The sequence below is a fragment of the Clytia hemisphaerica genome, unplaced genomic scaffold (genome assembly GCF_902728285.1).
Source record: "Clytia hemisphaerica strain Z4C2 unplaced genomic scaffold, Clytia hemisphaerica genome assembly, whole genome shotgun sequence".
NCBI lineage: Eukaryota > Metazoa > Cnidaria > Hydrozoa > Leptothecata > Clytiidae > Clytia > Clytia hemisphaerica.
The window spans coordinates 479,347-498,165 of NW_027104115.1; the positions used below are offsets into that span (position 1 = coordinate 479,347).

Here is an 18,819-nt window from a genome sequence, read left to right on the forward strand (position 1 = left end):
TAAAATACAAATGACATTATGGTTACAGATAACATTGTAACAGAGATTATATTATCTGAAAATATACTTGTTCAGCCAGCACACTACATGATTGAAGGGGGGATCCTGGAATGCTTTTTTATATTCCTAGATGAAGCAATTTGATATCCTGGATTCCTAAACTAAATTAATCAATTTTTTGGATTTTCGGTCTGGAAAGAAATAGAAAATTCTACTTTGAACTGTCTCTGTCTTCTCTTAGAAACTTTTTATAAAACTAGGAACGTAGGGAAATAGCTGCTTTAGAACTTTTTTCTCTTTTCTTTCAACAAACCGAAGTGAGAAGATTATTTTGTCAGGCATTCCGACAAATAATCTGTGCAGTTATTCAGTCGCCTTGAATTTCACTAAAATTTGAAGTTTAGACCAAGGAAGTTTTTCGATTTCATCGACTAATAATTAATTCTCGGTTTTATTCGTAGAAAGATCTTTTTGCATAGGAATATTATAATATATAAATCATCATGGAAGTGGAGGAGACGCTAAGTCAATCATCAGACCAACAACAAGACCAACAACCAGGAAAGCGACAAGGTAGTCACGGGTCGTTTAAAAAAAGCGTAAGTGTATTTTTTATTTGTAGGTACCTAAGTTGTAGCTGTATAATTCTATAATTGTTATTTAACAAACTTTGATTCTAGGTTGATATTCTGTAAAAATGCTTGGTCAATTATTTACATTCCTTTTTTATCATAATTTTAGGATAAGTACATACCGATCCTGCCTCTCGCAAAAACAAAGAAAAAGCGAAAATAGCATCAATTCGAAGAAATGTAAGTTAAATCTTGGCATATATGAAAGGAAACAGTATATGATTCCAATTTGTTGTTGTAAAACCAATTTCTTTGATTTTATAACTACAAAATGACTCCTCTAATGAACATCATTTTATTTGGTAAGCATTGGCAGATTTAACTCTTGATCGAGACTTCATTTTCTGCTCTCTGTAGAAGATATTTTGAATCGTTGGAAAAGTAAAAGAAAATTTTATGATATTCTGCATAATGCATTTTTTTGCTCTATTTTAAGATACGCGATGCGGCTGTATTGACCAAGATGCCGAGTGCATTTTTTGCCTTCTCTGAAGGTAAAGTAGAAGTAATTGGTAAGTACCAAGCAGATTACCTACAATCTTAGTGTTTAAAACAACTGATCTGAAGTGACACTAATCACAAAAAGACCATTATAAAAAAAGAATCAAAAGACTGTTTCAGACGTACTTTATAATAATATATTTCACTCTTCTCAGGCTCAACAAAAGCAATGAAAGAGTTTTTGAACGACGACGATCTATTAAACGTCGCTTTCTTGAATGTGCGAAAGCTAATCCGGAGTGGAGTCGTCAGATGATGAAGAACCAATAGCTGAAAGTAGTCCAAGTAAATTTCCTACTTTCCTCCGATTTTCGACATTCTACTAGTGTTGATTATATTTTTCTACACATTAAACAAACAAACTAATCTATGATGAAAATTTAGCTATTTCTTTAAGCTCAAATTGTAAAATTAAATGTTATGTCGAAAAGACATAATTAGAGTTTCAAAGAATTAATTCACACCGTGCTTTCCGAAGTGTGAAATTGAATCGGATTGCCATCCCCTATCCTTATTTTTACTTAATTTGTTTATAGGCAGTAAGCAAGAAAGTGCAACATATCCCTTGGAGGAAGGATGGAATACTGGCAACGTCCATAAAAAAAGGAAAGTCATCCGAGATATCGTGGTTTGGGATTCAGGTACATGATTTTCAGTACGGCTTTTAATTATCATTGCGAAGAAGTCTTTCTAAGAATGATCAAAATATAAAGAGGATGGGTCAGTTATTTTCATCCTATGAGTATTCCTGTTTAGTTTTTCAAATCTAAGAATTTCCGTAAAAATTTTCGAATTAAGTATCTTTTCGTCTTGAACAAAACTTTTTATTCGTTTTCTAATTTCTGTTTAGGTTTGGGGGACGCTTTCAAATGGGACACGGAAAGAACACCATTCTGGTGGCCGTCTAACCTTACATTCGGTAACATGAAAAGTGTGAATGTTGCATCTTGCGATCGAATACTCGATGCTTACCGAAAGATGTTGATAAAGTCGAGGATTGTGAGTTTTTTCTATTATGGTTGTCATAACCCGTCTTTTATTTTATTTATTTAATTATGATATAGGCACTTCTGTCCAATTTTGGACTGAAAATATCGGTATGGACCTCAGCGGACCAACTTTCACGCACTCATGCAAGAAAATGCTAGTAACAAAACCCAATGATATACAGTATGGTCAATTATCTGTATCTTATCTGATCTTATCTGTATGTAGCAATGACATGATGCGTTACTCTGTCAGATATTCGACTTTTTTAACTAATTTTGGATTTAGAATCAAATTACAGAGATGCCTAATCAACCCTGGTTAGAACTGAAGAAATGGGCGATACGACGGTTGAAGAAGTTGATTTGGTGGTAGATTGGGTAAAATGTGACTGCAGGAACCCACGATCAACAAAAGATTTGTTTCGCGCAGGTTTGTTGCTTAGTTTCCGTTTAAGTAGGTTTATTTCATGTCATTTTTGGAACGAATACGTAGTAGTTGCGATTAGTATTGAATACCAACCGTACAACTATTTACGAAACAATACCTTTGATACAAGGATAAAAACCTAAAATCTAAACAGCCAATCATTAACTTTAAGAATAAGTTAAATTCATTTCCTTTCTACTTTTATTCAGATTTAGATCTGTCACATCGGACTGGATTGCATCGTCCGAAAGAGAACCTTTTGGTGGCCAATCTAACGAAATCTCTTTCTTTTGCTGGTTTCGCCACATCAAAAGAAGAAAAATTCATTAAAAATCTTGCACTTGCTGCATGCATTAAAGATTTTTCAGCTCTTTTAAACTTTGTAAGTTTGTTTGGGATATTTGCTTTTTTTCTCACTACTTCTGTAAGTAAGTTTGCGACCGCAGTCGAGGGCGACCTGAAGGCTCTCTTTTCTCTAACTGTCTACCGAAGGTAGGGGAGAGGGCGCCACTCTTTTTCCTGGATCTCTCCACTTACCCTTGATCCGTCTCTTTAGTTCCTGATAATTAAGCAGAGAGCATCAAGTACCGAGAATCTTCGGTACAACCCGGCTGGGATCGAATCCACATCCTTGCGCACCGTAGCTGGATGCTCTAACTTAATGCCACGGTAGCCATTTTCTGTAAAGCACTTTTATGTCAAAGATACTTATCAGTTTAAAAACACTTTATTTTAGTTTTTATTTCGTAATTTTAGGTTCGAGAAGGTACTGATTCTATAGATGCAAGCCAAATCAAAACCTGGCTGAATGTTGATGGTGATTTTAACACGGAGGCCTACATCGTTAAGGACCATTTAATGAATATATCCAGTGCTAGTGGTAATTATTATTGTCTTATTCTAAAGTGCAATGAATTTTTGTATTTAACTTGCTACCTTACCATAAATGTTACCAATAATTCTTAGATGTATTACTAATTAGTAAAAGGTTTAATATGTCTCCTGACGATGATCTGGAAATTTACCGGGGTTTAAAAGCAATACTAAAACCATATTCAAGATTCTTTAAAAAAAAAAGAGAGCTCAAACTTTAAGGAAGGAAGATAAAAGAAGGCAACAAAGCTCAAGGGAGAACCAAATTCTAAGGCGTTAACATGTTATTTCATATTGATATATATTGATGTTTTACTCTTTCTTCTTTAAAGGACTGACGGAACTGTTTGCCGACGAATAGTGACAAACTTGACGGTATACGAATAACAACTGAACTGTACTACTTTTAAATGATTGTACGGGGGTAATTGACATATAACAAAAGGTCACCGACATTGATTGACTCCAAAGAACATGTATGATAATATGTGTAACTATAAAATAAAATTTGTTTTTTAGAAATGTATTATCTTTTTGGGTGTGTTCTTGCTTTCGACCTGACAGTCAATATTATTGATATGGAAGGAATAGAAAACAAGATTGCAAAGAAGACTTCACTTCCCAGTAGCACAACAATAACAATACTGAAGTCTGAATCGGGTTATTGTAGTCTAATGAAGATTAAAGAGCCCATCAACAATGGTCCATGTGGGGAGAACCCGTATTGTTGGGCCTCTCCTATTTCAAGTCACGCTGTCATGAAATGCAAGCATTGTAGACTGACTTACCATAAATTTTGTGTGGCTTGGAATGAGGAATTCTGTGGATGTGATAACCTGGTTCCTCTGGCACAAAGGTCTGTATCAAATTAGATTTCTTTCATTTGATCTTTTGTCGGCAGGCACCTCCCTTGAAAGTATCTATCTTCATAATAGCTCGAATGGTTTATGCTTTTGGAGCTTAAGTTATGACATTAATGGGTCTAAGTTTTGTCTCAAAATTGTAAAAAGAGCTGGTTTTAGATTATATTTTCATCTTTGTTGGGGACCGTTCTTTTTTTCTTTTTTCTCTTTTTTTTTGGCTTGGGGTATTATTTTAACCTGGCCTAAACGTTAAGCCCATAGCCCACTGATGTGGCATAACAACCGCTATTAATTATTCTATTTCAATAAAATAATTCATTTTCTAAATAGAGATTTTTTTTTCTAGTGTAAAAACAAAAATTCTCGATCCCGATACGTTCGACAAATATCTTGACATAGGAGTAGATTTCCTTGGGGTAAGAAAATATCTACTATTTTTGTCTGTCTGGTTATCCAACGATTTCAAAATAATTTCTGCGGTCATTTCAGACCAATAGGGTATGTCACGTTGTTTACCAAAAACCAATTTATAATATCGATTAAGGGCTATGACCCTCGAAAAGTTGATTTTGTTATTTGAACATAACATTCATAGGTTCCTTACAGTTTTAACAAAGAATTGCCTTTTAATCAAATCCCTTAAGAGTAATTAAGAATTTAATTGCAAAAATGACGTTATGAACTTTAAAAAGACTTCGTTTTCGTCTTCGTTAATTTTTTTCATTATGTTTCTTAAATTCTCAGACTCAAGGATAGTCGGCCTAACAGAAAATAACATGCCAAAGCTACATCATGCAGACATTTATATTTTGTACGTGGCAAATATTAGAAACTATGGTCAGAGCCCTTAAGGTGGACCAAAAGGACCTTGACTCTAACTGTGGGTGACTTTTTTCTCTGAATGGCTTTTAGACCTTTTAACAATTGATGCATAGTTTGAATGTAAAAGTTAAGGTTTTCACTGGTTCTTTTTTTATTCTTTTCATACTATCACAGGATTTTGTAAAACAGCTGGCAAATGGTATGTTTAGAACGTTTCGGGGCAATTTAGCGACGAAACTCTTTGAAAAAGAAGAAGCAGAGTGGTGGAATGGCTTCTTCAAAAATGTTATGCATACCAACTCGGTATGTTTTTTTTTTCAACTCATTCTTTATTCCGAAGAGATCTTGAATACTGAAAAATTCTTGAAACTGTATATTATCTCAAGCAAAAATTATCAGATGAATTTATTACAACTAACCAATTCATAAGGTTTGTATAAAATTGCTGATTTTAGTTTCATTAATTTATAATCTTTATTTTAGTATAAGAAAGCAGTCGAATTCGTGAAGAACTCTATTACGAACGAGTCGAGGAAAGAGCTTATGAAGAGATTCCCTGAGGATAAGATCGAGAAATTGATCGAAGAATGGCTTATGCCAGATGTAAGTAGAATACTTGCTTGCTTGACCATGCAAGGATATTGATTTTTCAAAGTATGGAGCCCCCTGGATATCCTACTTTATTAGAAAAGACCCCCTGAATATCCACTCTTAAAAATATGCTCAACCCCTGGATATCCTCTCTTATAAAGATGCTTACCCCCTGGATATCGTATTTTTTTACTTGAAAAGACACTCCCTTGACACTCCGCTCCCGTGTAGATATTTAACCCCATGGATATCCACTTTTGAACAAAAATCGTTAACCCCGTGGATATTTGATATCCTCGACAGGGGGGCACGGCCATTGAGTTTAAAGCCCGAAGCGCTAGAGTTCAACCTTTCTCAGGCAAGAAAAAGTGAAGCCTTAAAAAATACGCCGCATTTTTGACGACAGATTGAATCTAGCAATTCCTTTGTTTACGATTGATATTTTTTTCGAAATTTAGTGGTAAATTTTAGTTTCAATCTGTCATTTGTGTAAAAACCAGGCGAGCCGCTCAAGGCCGCGCAACTTTGGTAGGATTTGTTGGCTTCAAATCCTACCAAGGAGATTGACTTCTAGCCCTCCGGGCTTATACTTCATTGGGCACTGCCTATTTCTGGAAAAGCCAAATGGAAGCAAAGATTACATATCAAAATGAATTTGAAATCCAGTTTTTATATAAAAAAGAATACGACTTACGACTTTTCTTGATGGGAAAAATAAGTAGATAGGTTAGCAGTAACCTCAGTAACGAATTCGAATAAGTACTTTGTCACCTCAACAGGTGTGTCTCTAGTAAACAAAGCTTAAGTCACACACTAATACACAGTGGAAACCATGTTTTAATGCAATAAAAAACACTTTGTTGTAATAAATATTTTTATATCTCTTTAAGGTTGTCATCAAGATTTGCCAAACTTTGGCGGCAACAAATGGCATTCGGAATGTTTCGGAGATGACGATTTCAAATATCCTTTTTTATTTAGAATATGATTTATGATTTTTATACCCCTCATTTCAATTTTGAAATAACTCTTCTTCGACCGTATTGCACTTTTCCAAAAAATTGCGTTGGGATGTTGAGGATATCAATTCATGAACAGATTTCAGGTTTTGCAATTTAATACATTGAATCTTGACTCTTTCTTACATAATTTTGCTTGTTTTGCTCTTTGCTTTTTGCTTTGCATTCCTAAAGCGTAGTTAAAACTTGAATACAGTTTATTAATATTTCGTCATATTTGATGGGTATCCATGACTAACAACCCCAAAGATTGAAGAAAAAAAATTATTTATTTAAGATAAATACTTTTTTTCCTACTTCCCCTCTGGATATCTAGCCTTTTTGTTAAGCATACGCCCCTAGATGATACGCCCCGGCCTTTATCGAGAAGTTTTAAACCACTTTATTTGGATCAAACAGTAAAAGGCCCTTATTCATATTAACCTATTGTCAGATTGTTATGTAAATGAAATCATATTTTTGTATTTTATAGTAGTGATTATTTTCTATATAGAAAAGGAAAAGAAAGTTTATCTCGGTGTACAAAGCTCTCTAATATACAGTCTGCTTGTGGTCTTCCTAGCTTGCTATGAACAAGAAACTTTCTTGCTATGAACAAAGCCTCACGTGTACACGATCATTGACTTCGTAAAGTACACACGTTGTCAATCAAGTTTTATCGTATATAGTTAACGGACTGAAGCCCCCTTAAAAATAAAAAAGACTGACGTTTCTGAGCGGACATTTACATTCCCATATATCGTTTCGTTAATTTCTATGCGTTTGGTTTTTATTCAAGAAATTAAGTCACAATGTCACAAGTCACTTTAGGAGGCATTTGGAACCACAGATATCTGTAAAGCCCGAAGGGCTAGATTTGCAGCTTTGTTCAAAAAGTGAAGCTCATCTTTGGAAGGATTTCCTACCAGAGTCACGTGACTAAAATATGCAATTTCACCGGTTTGAGAGATGTGAAATAGCGTTTGCCGCCTACGTTTTTTGATCTCGCGCTCCGAAAACAATTAAAATGCTAGATCCTATCCATCGGCACGAAATTTAAAAAGTCAAATTTTTGCTTCACTTTTTTTTGCTGGAGAAAGCTTAAAGTTGCAAATCTAGCCCTTCGGGCTTAGATATCTGTGTTTGGAACTGATTACACTTTGTTATCTCAGAACTACAAACTATAAACAGATTGGTAGCCTGTTTTTTCGGTTTGGTCCTGTTGCATATTTTCTTTTCAGATATAATTCATACATACATTAATTAAAATTTCGAGGGGATACTACCCTTGCTGACAAATGCCAAAATCTGCGCAAAAAGTTACTAAAGTTATGGCACATCCCCGTACCCCTTTCAGACTATGGCCTGGGGTAAATTTTAACTAAAACAGCGAAAAGCAAAATGTCTTGTAAAAAGTTTTCCCGGGAACCTTTGCTAGTTTTTTTTGTAGGTTATGAATATTCAAATGGAAAACTATTTATCTGTTGAGATGCGGAACTACTTGCTTATCGTTCACTCTGACAATAAGTACTGTAAGAATGTTTTTATTAGACTTTTTAGCTGATAGTCTTCTACTGTAAATTAGGCTAAAAAGCTACTAAAAATATGATGAACAAAGAAGAAAACAACTAAAACTAAATTCATTTTCCGAAAAAAATTGTTTGTAATAAAAGAAATACAGCCAAATAAGAATAGAGATTAATCTCCTATGTCGCATGGGCCGTCTGGCTTTTACACAAAAACAAAGAAATAAAGAAATAAGCGCTACAACCAAGGTCATCATATTTGAGAAAAAAGGGAAATCCACCGGGAAGTTTTGAAACCACAATCGGATTTGTAAGTGCTCTAAAGTAGGTTCGAAGGGTAAAGTTTTAACTCTGAGTTTTAACGCTAGACTGAAGACCTTAGGATCCAAAAGTTCAAAAATAGTCCAATACAATAAGGCTCAGAATATAGCCTGGAAGTCTGCCAACCCCTCTCAAATTGAAATATTCGATTAAATTAAAGAGATAACCCAAACTTGACTTTCTCGCCGGAACTTTAAATCTTGAAAAACGTTAAAATAACCGGAATTCTCAATGTATTTCAACCATGATTATAGATTCAATCCGTAATCATCTATTACACGGCGTAAATCCTTTTCTTGTATAGGTTAAAGGTTCTAGTCTGACCTATCAGGTTTCTAACTTTACTGTACATTCGTCGCGGTAAACCCAACCATGGTTTAAACTTACCAGCTATGGTATCCATCAAGTTGAAAATATATAAATGTGTTACAATCTTACTTGATTGATGAATGCAAGCAATCTAGGTAATTCAGAACCAACTTACTAAATAACAGTTCACAATTTTTATTTTCGTAAATCTCAACTGCTAGGGATTAGTATCGTTAACCAAGATATTAAAATGAAATGATGACAACGACCCTAGGATCGTTGCTGTTGTCTGCAATTAACAGTTACCCGATATAAGCAAGTATTTGGTTTGGTTTTCTCCACTCTTTTCACTGCGTTAACCCAGGCACTAACAATGATATTTCGAACTTATCGCTAGGTACGCTTCTCATCTTTGAGATGACTTTTGTCAAAGTTTTAAGAGTACTTAGAGGAAAATTTAAAAAGAAGCGCTTTAAACACAGGATAACTCAATGTGACAAAAATTTTATCTGTATATACATTCATGGAGACTTGTGAACCTCAACCAACATAATATATCGTACCCAGGGTCACTTGGACCAAATATTTGATTTTTCTCAGGATATGATACAAAAGCTGTGGTAAATATTACCGGCCGGTCATATAATTCAGATTTCAAATAAATGTACTTTTTCATGAGCTTTATCATCAGAATCATAAAAAAGTGGGACCGAACTAAGGGAGTGGGACCGAGTTTCAGAGTAAAGTTTACCGTTGGAAATTATGTATTCTCAAAAGACTATTATTAAGCTTGCTTCAAAGGTGCATCAAACCCTGGGTGCATTGACCAACATCAATTATGTCTTATTTCTTATATTTTGGCAATATAAATTTTCATGAGGCCAAAAATGATTCCTATAGCTTTACACTTAACTTGAGAAAACGGATGTTGCTCACGTATTTTAACAAGAATAGGGTTGACTTATGCAAGCCGCCTTTCAACAAGAACAGGGTTGACTATTGAAAACTCTGTTATCTTGTTTAAAACCTCTAAATGGAGCAAAAATACCTTTTGAATACCTTGCGCACTATAAATGGGATTCCCACAAAATCTTGCTCACGCCTTTCAACAAGAACAGGGTTGACTTATGCAAACTCTGTTATCTTGATTAAAACTCTAAATGGAGCAAAAATACCTTTTGAATACCTTGCGCACTATAAATGGGATTCCCACAAAATCTTGCTCACGCCTTTCAACAAGAACAGGGTTGACTTATGCAAACTCTGTTATCTTGATTAAAACCTCTAAAATGGAGCAAAAATACCTTTTGAATACCTTGCGCACTATAAATGGGATTCCCACAAAATCTTGCTCACGCCTTTCAACAAGAACAGGGTTGACTTATGCAAACTCTGTTATCTTGATTAAAACCTCTAAATGGAGCAAAAATACCTTTTGAATACCTTGCGCTCTATAAATGGGATTCCCATAAATTCTTGTTCACGTTTTTTAACCCTTTAAGTGCCCCGGTCCTTTTTTTCTAAATTAAAAAAAAAATCGCTAGCTCAAACTTTAAAGGCTTATAACTCCGGATCTAGAAGGAGTTAAAAGCCTCTTTCTTTTGGGCGCCTAACTGAATGACGGAAAGATGCTCAGTAGTAAAACTTCAAATCAATTTGCTAGAAGACAGAATAAAGTAAAGCAGGACCAAGTTTGGAGGTTGATCTTTGTTTCAATATTTGGCTTAAAATCTCACTAAAAAGACTCAACTTTTTTTTGCTTGACCATGAAGCACAATCCTTAGACCACAATCCATAGACTTTACTTAGACCAAGAATGACGATTTTTAACTCAAGCTGGGCATTACAGAAGGGCTGACAGAAGGGTTTTCATCAGCTCATTCATCGCAATTTTCAAATTTTCAGAAGGAAGAATAGTTCGACAGTTGGTTAGATTGGTTTTGAAAAGGTGAGAGTGTTATTCTTCATATTCAATACTGTTTATACAATGAACACAAATATAATGCCTTACAAACAATGGATATGATATGATAAAATAAATTTACAGGCTTTGGCAAAACTACATAAAAAATACAATAAAATCTTAAAAGGCGTCTTTGAAAATACGGATTACGTTTTAAAATTATTTTCATCTTATATAGTTCAAACTAAGCAAAAATGTTGCTTTTAGGAAGCCTGAAGCAGTGGTTTTTACATTGATGCTACCTTTACCATTAATGCAACCTTAATTTCACTATTTTTGAGTCTCCGTATTATTATTGAACCACTGTGGAAAACGTAGAAAAAGAAATCAACCGTTCGCGTAATGAAGGAATTCGAGGTGTACAGGTTTTCAAGTTTTAGCCTTGATTTGCGATCATTCCTTATAGTTGTATAGTTCTTCACACGAGAAATTCAAGTACATTAATTAGTTCACGTTGACTTCTTATTGCACAAACTATTTCTAAACCAAAAGAAAAGTTCACAGTGCCTCATGAAGTTTTCTGGGGACATGTAGGATAATTGTGTTTTCAATTTCTTGGTTCTTGAATTTTGTTGTTCATTTACCTCCGAGTTCATTCCATCGAGAATTCTGTATCGCGACATGCAATAGCCCAATGAACATGCTAGAAAATGTAAAGAGAACATTTTATTACTTATTTCAATACTTCTGGTTAACATTATTTAGAGCCTATTGTTGTGAAAAAAAATTACACTTGAACCTTTGTCAAAATGGATGGTACAAATAAGAAGTTATAAATCACTAATTATGATATGATATTATTTTCTAATTAATTATATTCATATACAGTACAAGATTAGCTCACCTGTGTGATTTGGCCAATGAAAACGATCCACAAGGAACTTCGAATTCATGAAGAAGAAAGGATCTCTGTTCAGTGCGTAGTTGTGCAAGTTACATGCGTTATCATAAACGATATATTTTGGAGCTGAGAATGTAAAATATTAGGAAGATTTTATTAAACAGTCAATGTTTGTAATTAAACCCAACACTTAAGTAGCTTGTTTCTTATTACACCTGGTAGAGGGTGAGTTATTCTGAATATCCGATAAAAACAAGGAAATGGACTGCTCTTTCCTCAAAAATATCTATTCTATTTAGTTTCTTTTTCCTCCCCGGGTCACATCTATTATCTGATGTAAAAATATTTACAGAGTAAATAACCTGTAGGAAAGCGCGTCCGAAAGATCGTGAATGGAATATTTGGAGACTCTTCTTTGTCCATGACTTGAAATCCTATGCATATACCTAAAATTAAGAAAGATTAAAGCAAAGATAAGGACAAAGAAACTTTGATGGGGTCGGGCAGAATATAAAAGCCTCTCAGAGTAATATCCATTGGAGCAAGAAAATGAGAAAGAAAATAATAAACATTTTATTTGAGTCGATTTAAAAGCATATAAACACCCCTTTCTCAGCCAGTGGGTTGAAATAAATGAACATGATGCCAATAGAGATGTGAAACCAAACATTCTTTTTTATTCAGTATTTCAAATTCTATTATAGTCTCTTGCCCATTCATTTCACATTCATTAGCGACAGGGTTTGTGATACAGGTTACATATAAAAATATCTTACCATGAATGCAATAAACTGTAAATATTCCAGATGTTAAATTCGGATGACCCCTGTGGTTTTTCCTACATTCAACAGTTTTGGTCTTTACCTTGTCTTGGGCAAAATTACCACGCTTTCGCACAGTAGGAAGATTCGGGAAGCTGGAGAAAAAAATAGAAAAACAATACACAGTCTCGACCCAAAAATGCAGGTGAATTAAATGATGCAGGATTCTATCTAGTTTGATATCTTCGCAAATTCATTCACAAGCAACTTAAAATCAAGTTTCTTGTCAAAACATAGAGAGAAGAGAGAGAAAATAAAATAAGAAACATGCTAATTTCTACATTTACTAGTAGACAAACCATTAATGAAATTATGCTAACAATTCAAATAAAATATTGAACTAATTACCTTGAAAATCCAGGCTCGGTGTCGTAGGACCCTGTTCTAAGTTCTTGGTAGTTTTTGAAAGGCTGCTGAGCTTTATCGATAAGGTCCAGCAGCAAACCTTTCCATATGTCGGGTAAACTGCTTTCCACGGCCAAGTCAGCTAGCAGCTTGTGAAAAAATGGGTGCTTCGTTTGAAGTTCTCTCATTTTATCACTGTTAGCTTTGATGTTTGGTTTCAATATCTCTAACAACAGATCACAGGACCTTTGATCTGGGTCGATGTAGGAGCATACAGGCGATGAAGAACTTAGCATGCTGAATATATCTTTTAGGCTGACAGGGAATTTTGACCATTTGCTAAAAATATCTAAAGCCCATCGCATGATATTATGGATGGTGCGGTGTTTCAAACGCATGTTTTCTTGAAATAAACGGGACGAACGCACATCCATTTTCACCTCATACCATCGTTTTAGACTTTTTCTGATCTCTGGCTCTGCAATGGCAATCCGGTGTTTGAAATGACTATGAGAATAAGTAAATGATAAAAAAACTAGTTAAGTTAGTCAATTTATGTTTTAAAAGTCGGAAGATTTTCAGTGAAAAAGTTAATGTAATGTAATTTTTTATGGTAACTTTTATTGGATGTCGGTTGCATAACATATTACAATTAAACTTACGAAAATCTGGGGTATGATAGAAGATCATCATCATCTGTAAGCGCCAGAGATAAAAATTTTCGTTGGTGTCCGAGGCTTGTTGCGTCACAAACTACAGTGTCAGGGGCTGGTCCACAAATATTGCACTTGGCATTGTCGCTGAGGCTGATATCTAGAAGCTTCAAGAAACCGTACCAAGCACAACGGAAGTTGTTGTAGGACACGAATTTGTTGAAACTTGAATTCCCACTACCAGCTTGTAGGGTTTGTAGCACCTGGTAATAACCATGGATCGTACAACTGGATGAAAATAATAAAGAACATTATAAATATAATTGTCCCCATGCATGTCAGAACTTATAAAGAGTGGATTCTTCAAAACTCACCATCTTACTTAAGTTTATAATAGATGAGAAACAAAACATCAGATATTTAATTTGCAAAGACAGTTCAAATAGATTTCAAGTAAAGCACAGTCGCGAAAGCATAAAATTACTGATACAGAAAATGTTGACCTAGAAAAATGATTTTTTACCTATTCAAGATTTTTACCTATTTCCATGCAAGAAATGAAGCATATAGTCACGCATAACATTATGGTGGATCAGAAATTTTTCCATGTTCAAAATTCCTTGGTCAAGACCATCATACGGAAGACAAGCGTTACAGCTTGTACACTTCATAGTGGTTACTGAAATAAAAAATAAAAATAAAATCTACAATACATATCAAAATTTAAAAAAATTACGTTTCAGGTTTCACTTGATCTGTTTTATGGTTAGCTTGAAATCGGAAACATTATTTTAAAATGTTACCTTTACATTCTAAGGAATAGTTTTTGCAAACCAGAATCTTCTCCTCCCACATGAGCGGTGAAACTTCATGACCACAATATCTGCAATTGATGCTGTCTTCGCAGATGTATCGACCTTCCTCCTGCTTGAGGAATTTCGTCGGGTTACATGTATCTGGGTTGGGAACATCGAAAGATATCTTTCTCCATGAAACTGTTTCTTTGTATGGTACAGATGTTACGGATGTAGGAGGGTCCAGTAAGAAATCTGCAACAATCTCTGACGGATTTTCTTCTTTTCGCTTCTCTCTCATCATATTACAGTGGCAGCAATATATATTTAAACATACACAACAGAAGATTTTTCTTCGATCATGAGTTAACACACCTGGTGTTCCCTCGACAACGACGAGAAGTTTTCCCGTTGCAAAAGGTATCTCTGAAATTTCATTGTCCTAAAATTGAGAGTTTAAGTTAATTACTATGTACAATATGCAAATTCTGATTTAAATTAGCTGCCATTTCAAGCAACGTAGAAATAAATTGTAGAAAACATTTAACTACTTCTCCTTCAAAATAATGTAAAAGCAAACAAAAACAACAAACGTTTGAGAAGAAAAATATTTCGACAAAAGGAACTGCAGTGTTCCGGAAAAGAAAACAGAATAGATATAAAGATCTTTTTATAATGAGTTTTTATCGTTGTTTTTTTGTAGGATTTAAGGTATAGGATCCAGAAAAATAGTTCACACACACCCACACACACAAAAAAGAATAACCAAAAATTGTCTTACATTTTTTGGATGAGGTGTATCTAAAACGTAAAAAGAAAAACACAATACTTTCACCATTCTAATCAAAATGAAATTCTCTGTTGAATTAAAAAAAATCTGGTCAGTAAGAAATAACAAGATAGCAACGAAATGATTACCGAAGGGGTCTTCATTCTCTTCCCAGACTTCCAACTCGTTTATCAATGATCTTGCTACTTTGACATGGATGCACAAATCTGGCATTAAAGATCGAATTCAACAAGTGAGTAGTTTTATAATGTCAAATAAACATTATGTTTATCTCGTTATAACTAATAACTGTACATACGTCGTTTCGATTGAATGAAGTTCACACGCTTTTCTTATAAGAATACACTTTATAAGAATGTCCATGATGAGAATGGCCAAAAAATTAAGAATAATGCTAAGAATATCACCACCCATGGTGATTTTGCTACTCAAGCTAAGAATGTCATTTTTAGAGCATTTTCAATTATGAGTCGCCAATTACCCCCAAGTAAGGCTCCTTTCACAAAAATGCCATTTTATGCTTGAGACGTATGTACTAAATGCTAAATCTAGTCTGAATTCGGATCCTAACCTAAGAATGCTTGAAGAATATTATAGGATGGTTTTCCCAAAAAAATTAAGAATATCCATGATGAAATGGATTTACATCAATCTTATAAAAATGAAAGCGTGTACTCAACCCTAATCGTGAAAAGTCATTGTACCTGTTTCACTTTGGACTTGGTCAGTGTCACATGAGAGACTTTCGATATGAGCTTTCTCAAAGGGGTTACATGTACAGGAATATAACCATCGAATTTTATCTTCCTCCCCAAGAACACATTTCCTTTGAACGACAACAAACTTGCGTTTCTAAAGAAAATAAATGCATGAGTTATTGCTCTATAAAGGATTTCTACGGTTGATGTAACTTTTCTTCCTACTCTAAAGAAATGTATGTAACTTCTGTAAAGAAAAGTAATTTCCTTATGTTTTGTATTTAGCGATAGGAAAAACTATTCCATAGCTCAAAGAATTTCATTTAATGAGGATCTGTAAGTTAACTTATTGCAAGCGATGAAAAAAAAACATCAAAATATTAAAACAAGGAATTTAAATATTTTAATCATTACCATTAAGGCCATTTTTTCTGGATCAAAGTCGGGAACAACAACGGTGAAGAAATGGTCATCGATCGGTACGAAACATTTTGATTTTCGAACCAGCAATTCGTAAAAGACACTAGGGTCTGTTTCCAAGCTCTCCTAAACAAGAAAAAACAAGGAAACTTCTACATCTCAAATAATATAAAACTTTTGTAACAAAATGAAAAACGAAGGCCGATTCTCATAGCTATATAAGCATTCTCCATTGATGTGTTTTGTGAATAGGAAGGAAGAGATGTTACCTCATAAAGATCGTCACCATCCCCAGCATCATCAACATCGGTCTGTTCAGCAATTGACGGAGATGTGTAATCATATTGCGTTGGCTGTAAATATAATGTACATAAGTATCAATAATAGTTCAAGATTATTTCTGAATAGAAGACAAATGGCGTTGTCTTACCTCCAAATTTTTTATTTCATTCTCTCGATGCGAGGTTGTTGAACTTGAAGATGTAGTTGGATTGTTAATCGACTAAAAAAGGTTAACAACATTCAAAAATTAATTGATGTTTGTTGACAGATTTCGAGAAAAATATCTTCACCATTAAAAAATTGATATCTATACTTCCTTTATAATATACTTCCTCTTTCCAGACAAAAAAGGAAAAAAAATTTTTTTCTAACCTCGAAATTCTCCGCTTCATTTCTTTGAGGCACTTGACGGCAAAATGGTAAATCCAGCGAATTCTTTTGAAAAAATTATTGTAACATTATAAAAATCTAAAGCAGGGGTATGAAGGGAAGCTTTACAATGTTTTAAAGTCTGTAGGGAGTTATTAAAAATAAGTTATTGAACATGTTGGGCAAGAACATTAAGCCCGTAGTTTTTATTTTTCATTTGTATAAAGTCAAATCCTCAAAACTCATATATACTGGCATTCACACCAGTTAAAATAAGATGTAGTTTCTTTGTTCACTAAATGAATACTCAATTCCCAAGGCGATTAAGATTTTTTTAAATTGGGTCCTAAAAAGCCATTGTATAATAGCACTATAAGGTATAGCTCTAAATAAAGAATTAACTTACTAGATTTGTCTTGCTTTTTGATTGAGCATTTTTTGCAGTGATCCTACTTCTGAGATTAATCTAATAAAAAGGGGAATTTATTTTTCTTTGATCTTAGCAATTTGTAGGTAAAAACAGCACAATTTTAGTTACACGAAGGCTTTGGTTAGCGAGATCAATTCAGAGATTTGCCATAACAGGGATATCGATATGGAAAAATCTAGCATTACAAACCATAGATAGTTCTTCGTGAACAAAGTTAGGAGGTCGCTCAGTCACAGGCTCTATGCGATAAACCTTTTTCGATTTGGTAGGGTACAAATCACAACTTCTTTCGTATACCATGTGTGACTTTTTTGAAGTACGATGGCTGTTTCCCCTAAAACCATAAAGTAGTTAGGTATTAAATGCCTTTAAACTCAAAAAAAAGTAAACAGAAAAATCCTTGTGGAATATATTATGTAGTATATCATGGAATATAGCAAGAATAATCACATTTAAAAATATAATATACCACACATCTTCAGATTCTATTTGCCTAGAGCTTGTTGTCGCATTTGATCTACTTTTATTGCTTGAGGACTTTCTTTGTTGACATTTTAACGATGCTTGACGTTTTGCAACAGCCTCTTTTAGCTTAGGAACTTTTTCCAAATGGTCAGGATCATCAGCCATGTCGTCCAAAAGGGCATTCTTGAACCAATCCTGTAAAATTCCTTTTGGTTTTCTTTTTCTTTTACTTGACATCTCTAACGACAAGCAATACAAAAAAGGATTATCAAATACATTTCTTCATAACACATAAGGAATTGAACTCCATCAAACGGTTTTCAAAAAAAAGACTGGACTGTCCAGATGAATTGGATTTTCATCAAATAATTGAGCGTATTGTTAATATTAAATAGTGGAACTTTGAGTAAAAGAGCATCAACTGTAATCTGATCCAAGATACCAACATCCGAAGTTACCTTCGTTTAAAATCCTCACTCTATGAAAATTTTCAGGTTTGCTTTCAAACTCTTTTCCTATAAAATCCATTATTCTATCCATATATATTAGTTATTAATTTATTAATTTAAGATTTTTAATTGTAATAATTTGAATCACTCAGGATTGCCAGCAATTTCAAATTGGCTTCAGTCTCTACTTCTTGTTTTTCCTATGTAGTTTAAATTCTAGGCGAAATTTTCGACTTTAAGTCGTCTTGTTTTACTTACGATTTACTATCAAAAAGTTTGCTGATCAATCAAATCACTATCTGAGCCCTAATTGGTTAATTTTGATCAATTACATCATATATTTGAGTTTCAACCAATCAGATTGTGGGGTGAGCTTTAGGATAGTAAGACGGTTTAGCGTTGTACTTTTTGTTCACTGCTGCGGTTATCGTATTGTATGCTTCGGTGGTGTTCGGTATTTTATCCAGAATGTGTTTTCCATCTTGTAGGGTGGTACTGAAATAAGAATTTTGTAAAATTACCGGGTTACTTTGATTAAACGCGCCTTAACTTTCTACTCTCGGGTACCTAATAGCCGTTCCCTCCGCTGATTAATTTTCCTAAGTTTTTCCACCAAGGACATTCTTATTCTAACCCACCTAATTAGG

The 18,819-nt window shown here is 34.1% G+C and overlaps 2 protein-coding genes and 1 long non-coding RNA gene across 3 annotated transcripts; 2 read left to right on the forward strand and 1 right to left on the reverse strand.

Annotated features, from left to right (window-relative positions):
• The first annotated feature begins 752 nt into the window (after positions 1 to 752).
• Positions 753 to 1,359, forward strand: LOC136813484 (uncharacterized). The gene is made up of 3 exons (XR_010847481.1): positions 753 to 812; positions 1,069 to 1,144; positions 1,289 to 1,359. It is a non-coding gene; the product is annotated as an uncharacterized lncRNA (long non-coding RNA).
• A 12-nt stretch (positions 1,360 to 1,371) lies between these two features.
• On the forward strand, positions 1,372 to 7,248 carry LOC136813485 (uncharacterized). Its single transcript, XM_067070000.1, has 11 exons — positions 1,372 to 1,418; positions 1,670 to 1,774; positions 1,984 to 2,132; positions 2,409 to 2,552; positions 2,759 to 2,931; positions 3,306 to 3,429; positions 3,942 to 4,278; positions 4,632 to 4,701; positions 5,282 to 5,410; positions 5,591 to 5,710; positions 6,589 to 7,248. Exons 4-11 carry the CDS (start codon positions 2,456 to 2,458, stop codon positions 6,691 to 6,693), a joined length of 1,155 nt encoding a protein of 384 aa, XP_066926101.1. The 5' UTR covers positions 1,372 to 1,418; positions 1,670 to 1,774; positions 1,984 to 2,132; positions 2,409 to 2,455; the 3' UTR covers positions 6,694 to 7,248.
• A 3,833-nt stretch (positions 7,249 to 11,081) lies between these two features.
• On the reverse strand, positions 11,082 to 18,027 carry LOC136813486 (uncharacterized). The gene is made up of 18 exons (XM_067070001.1): positions 17,728 to 18,027; positions 17,448 to 17,592; positions 17,235 to 17,294; positions 16,832 to 16,894; positions 16,608 to 16,679; positions 16,447 to 16,530; positions 16,172 to 16,303; positions 15,764 to 15,911; positions 15,188 to 15,265; positions 15,051 to 15,070; positions 14,279 to 14,711; positions 14,016 to 14,154; positions 13,485 to 13,763; positions 12,826 to 13,329; positions 12,433 to 12,572; positions 12,019 to 12,102; positions 11,660 to 11,782; positions 11,082 to 11,458 (listed from the first exon to the last, which is right to left on the reverse strand). Exons 1-18 carry the CDS (start codon positions 17,958 to 17,960, stop codon positions 11,265 to 11,267), a joined length of 2,931 nt encoding a protein of 976 aa, XP_066926102.1. The 5' UTR covers positions 17,961 to 18,027; the 3' UTR covers positions 11,082 to 11,264.
• Positions 18,028 to 18,819: the final 792 nt, after the last annotated feature.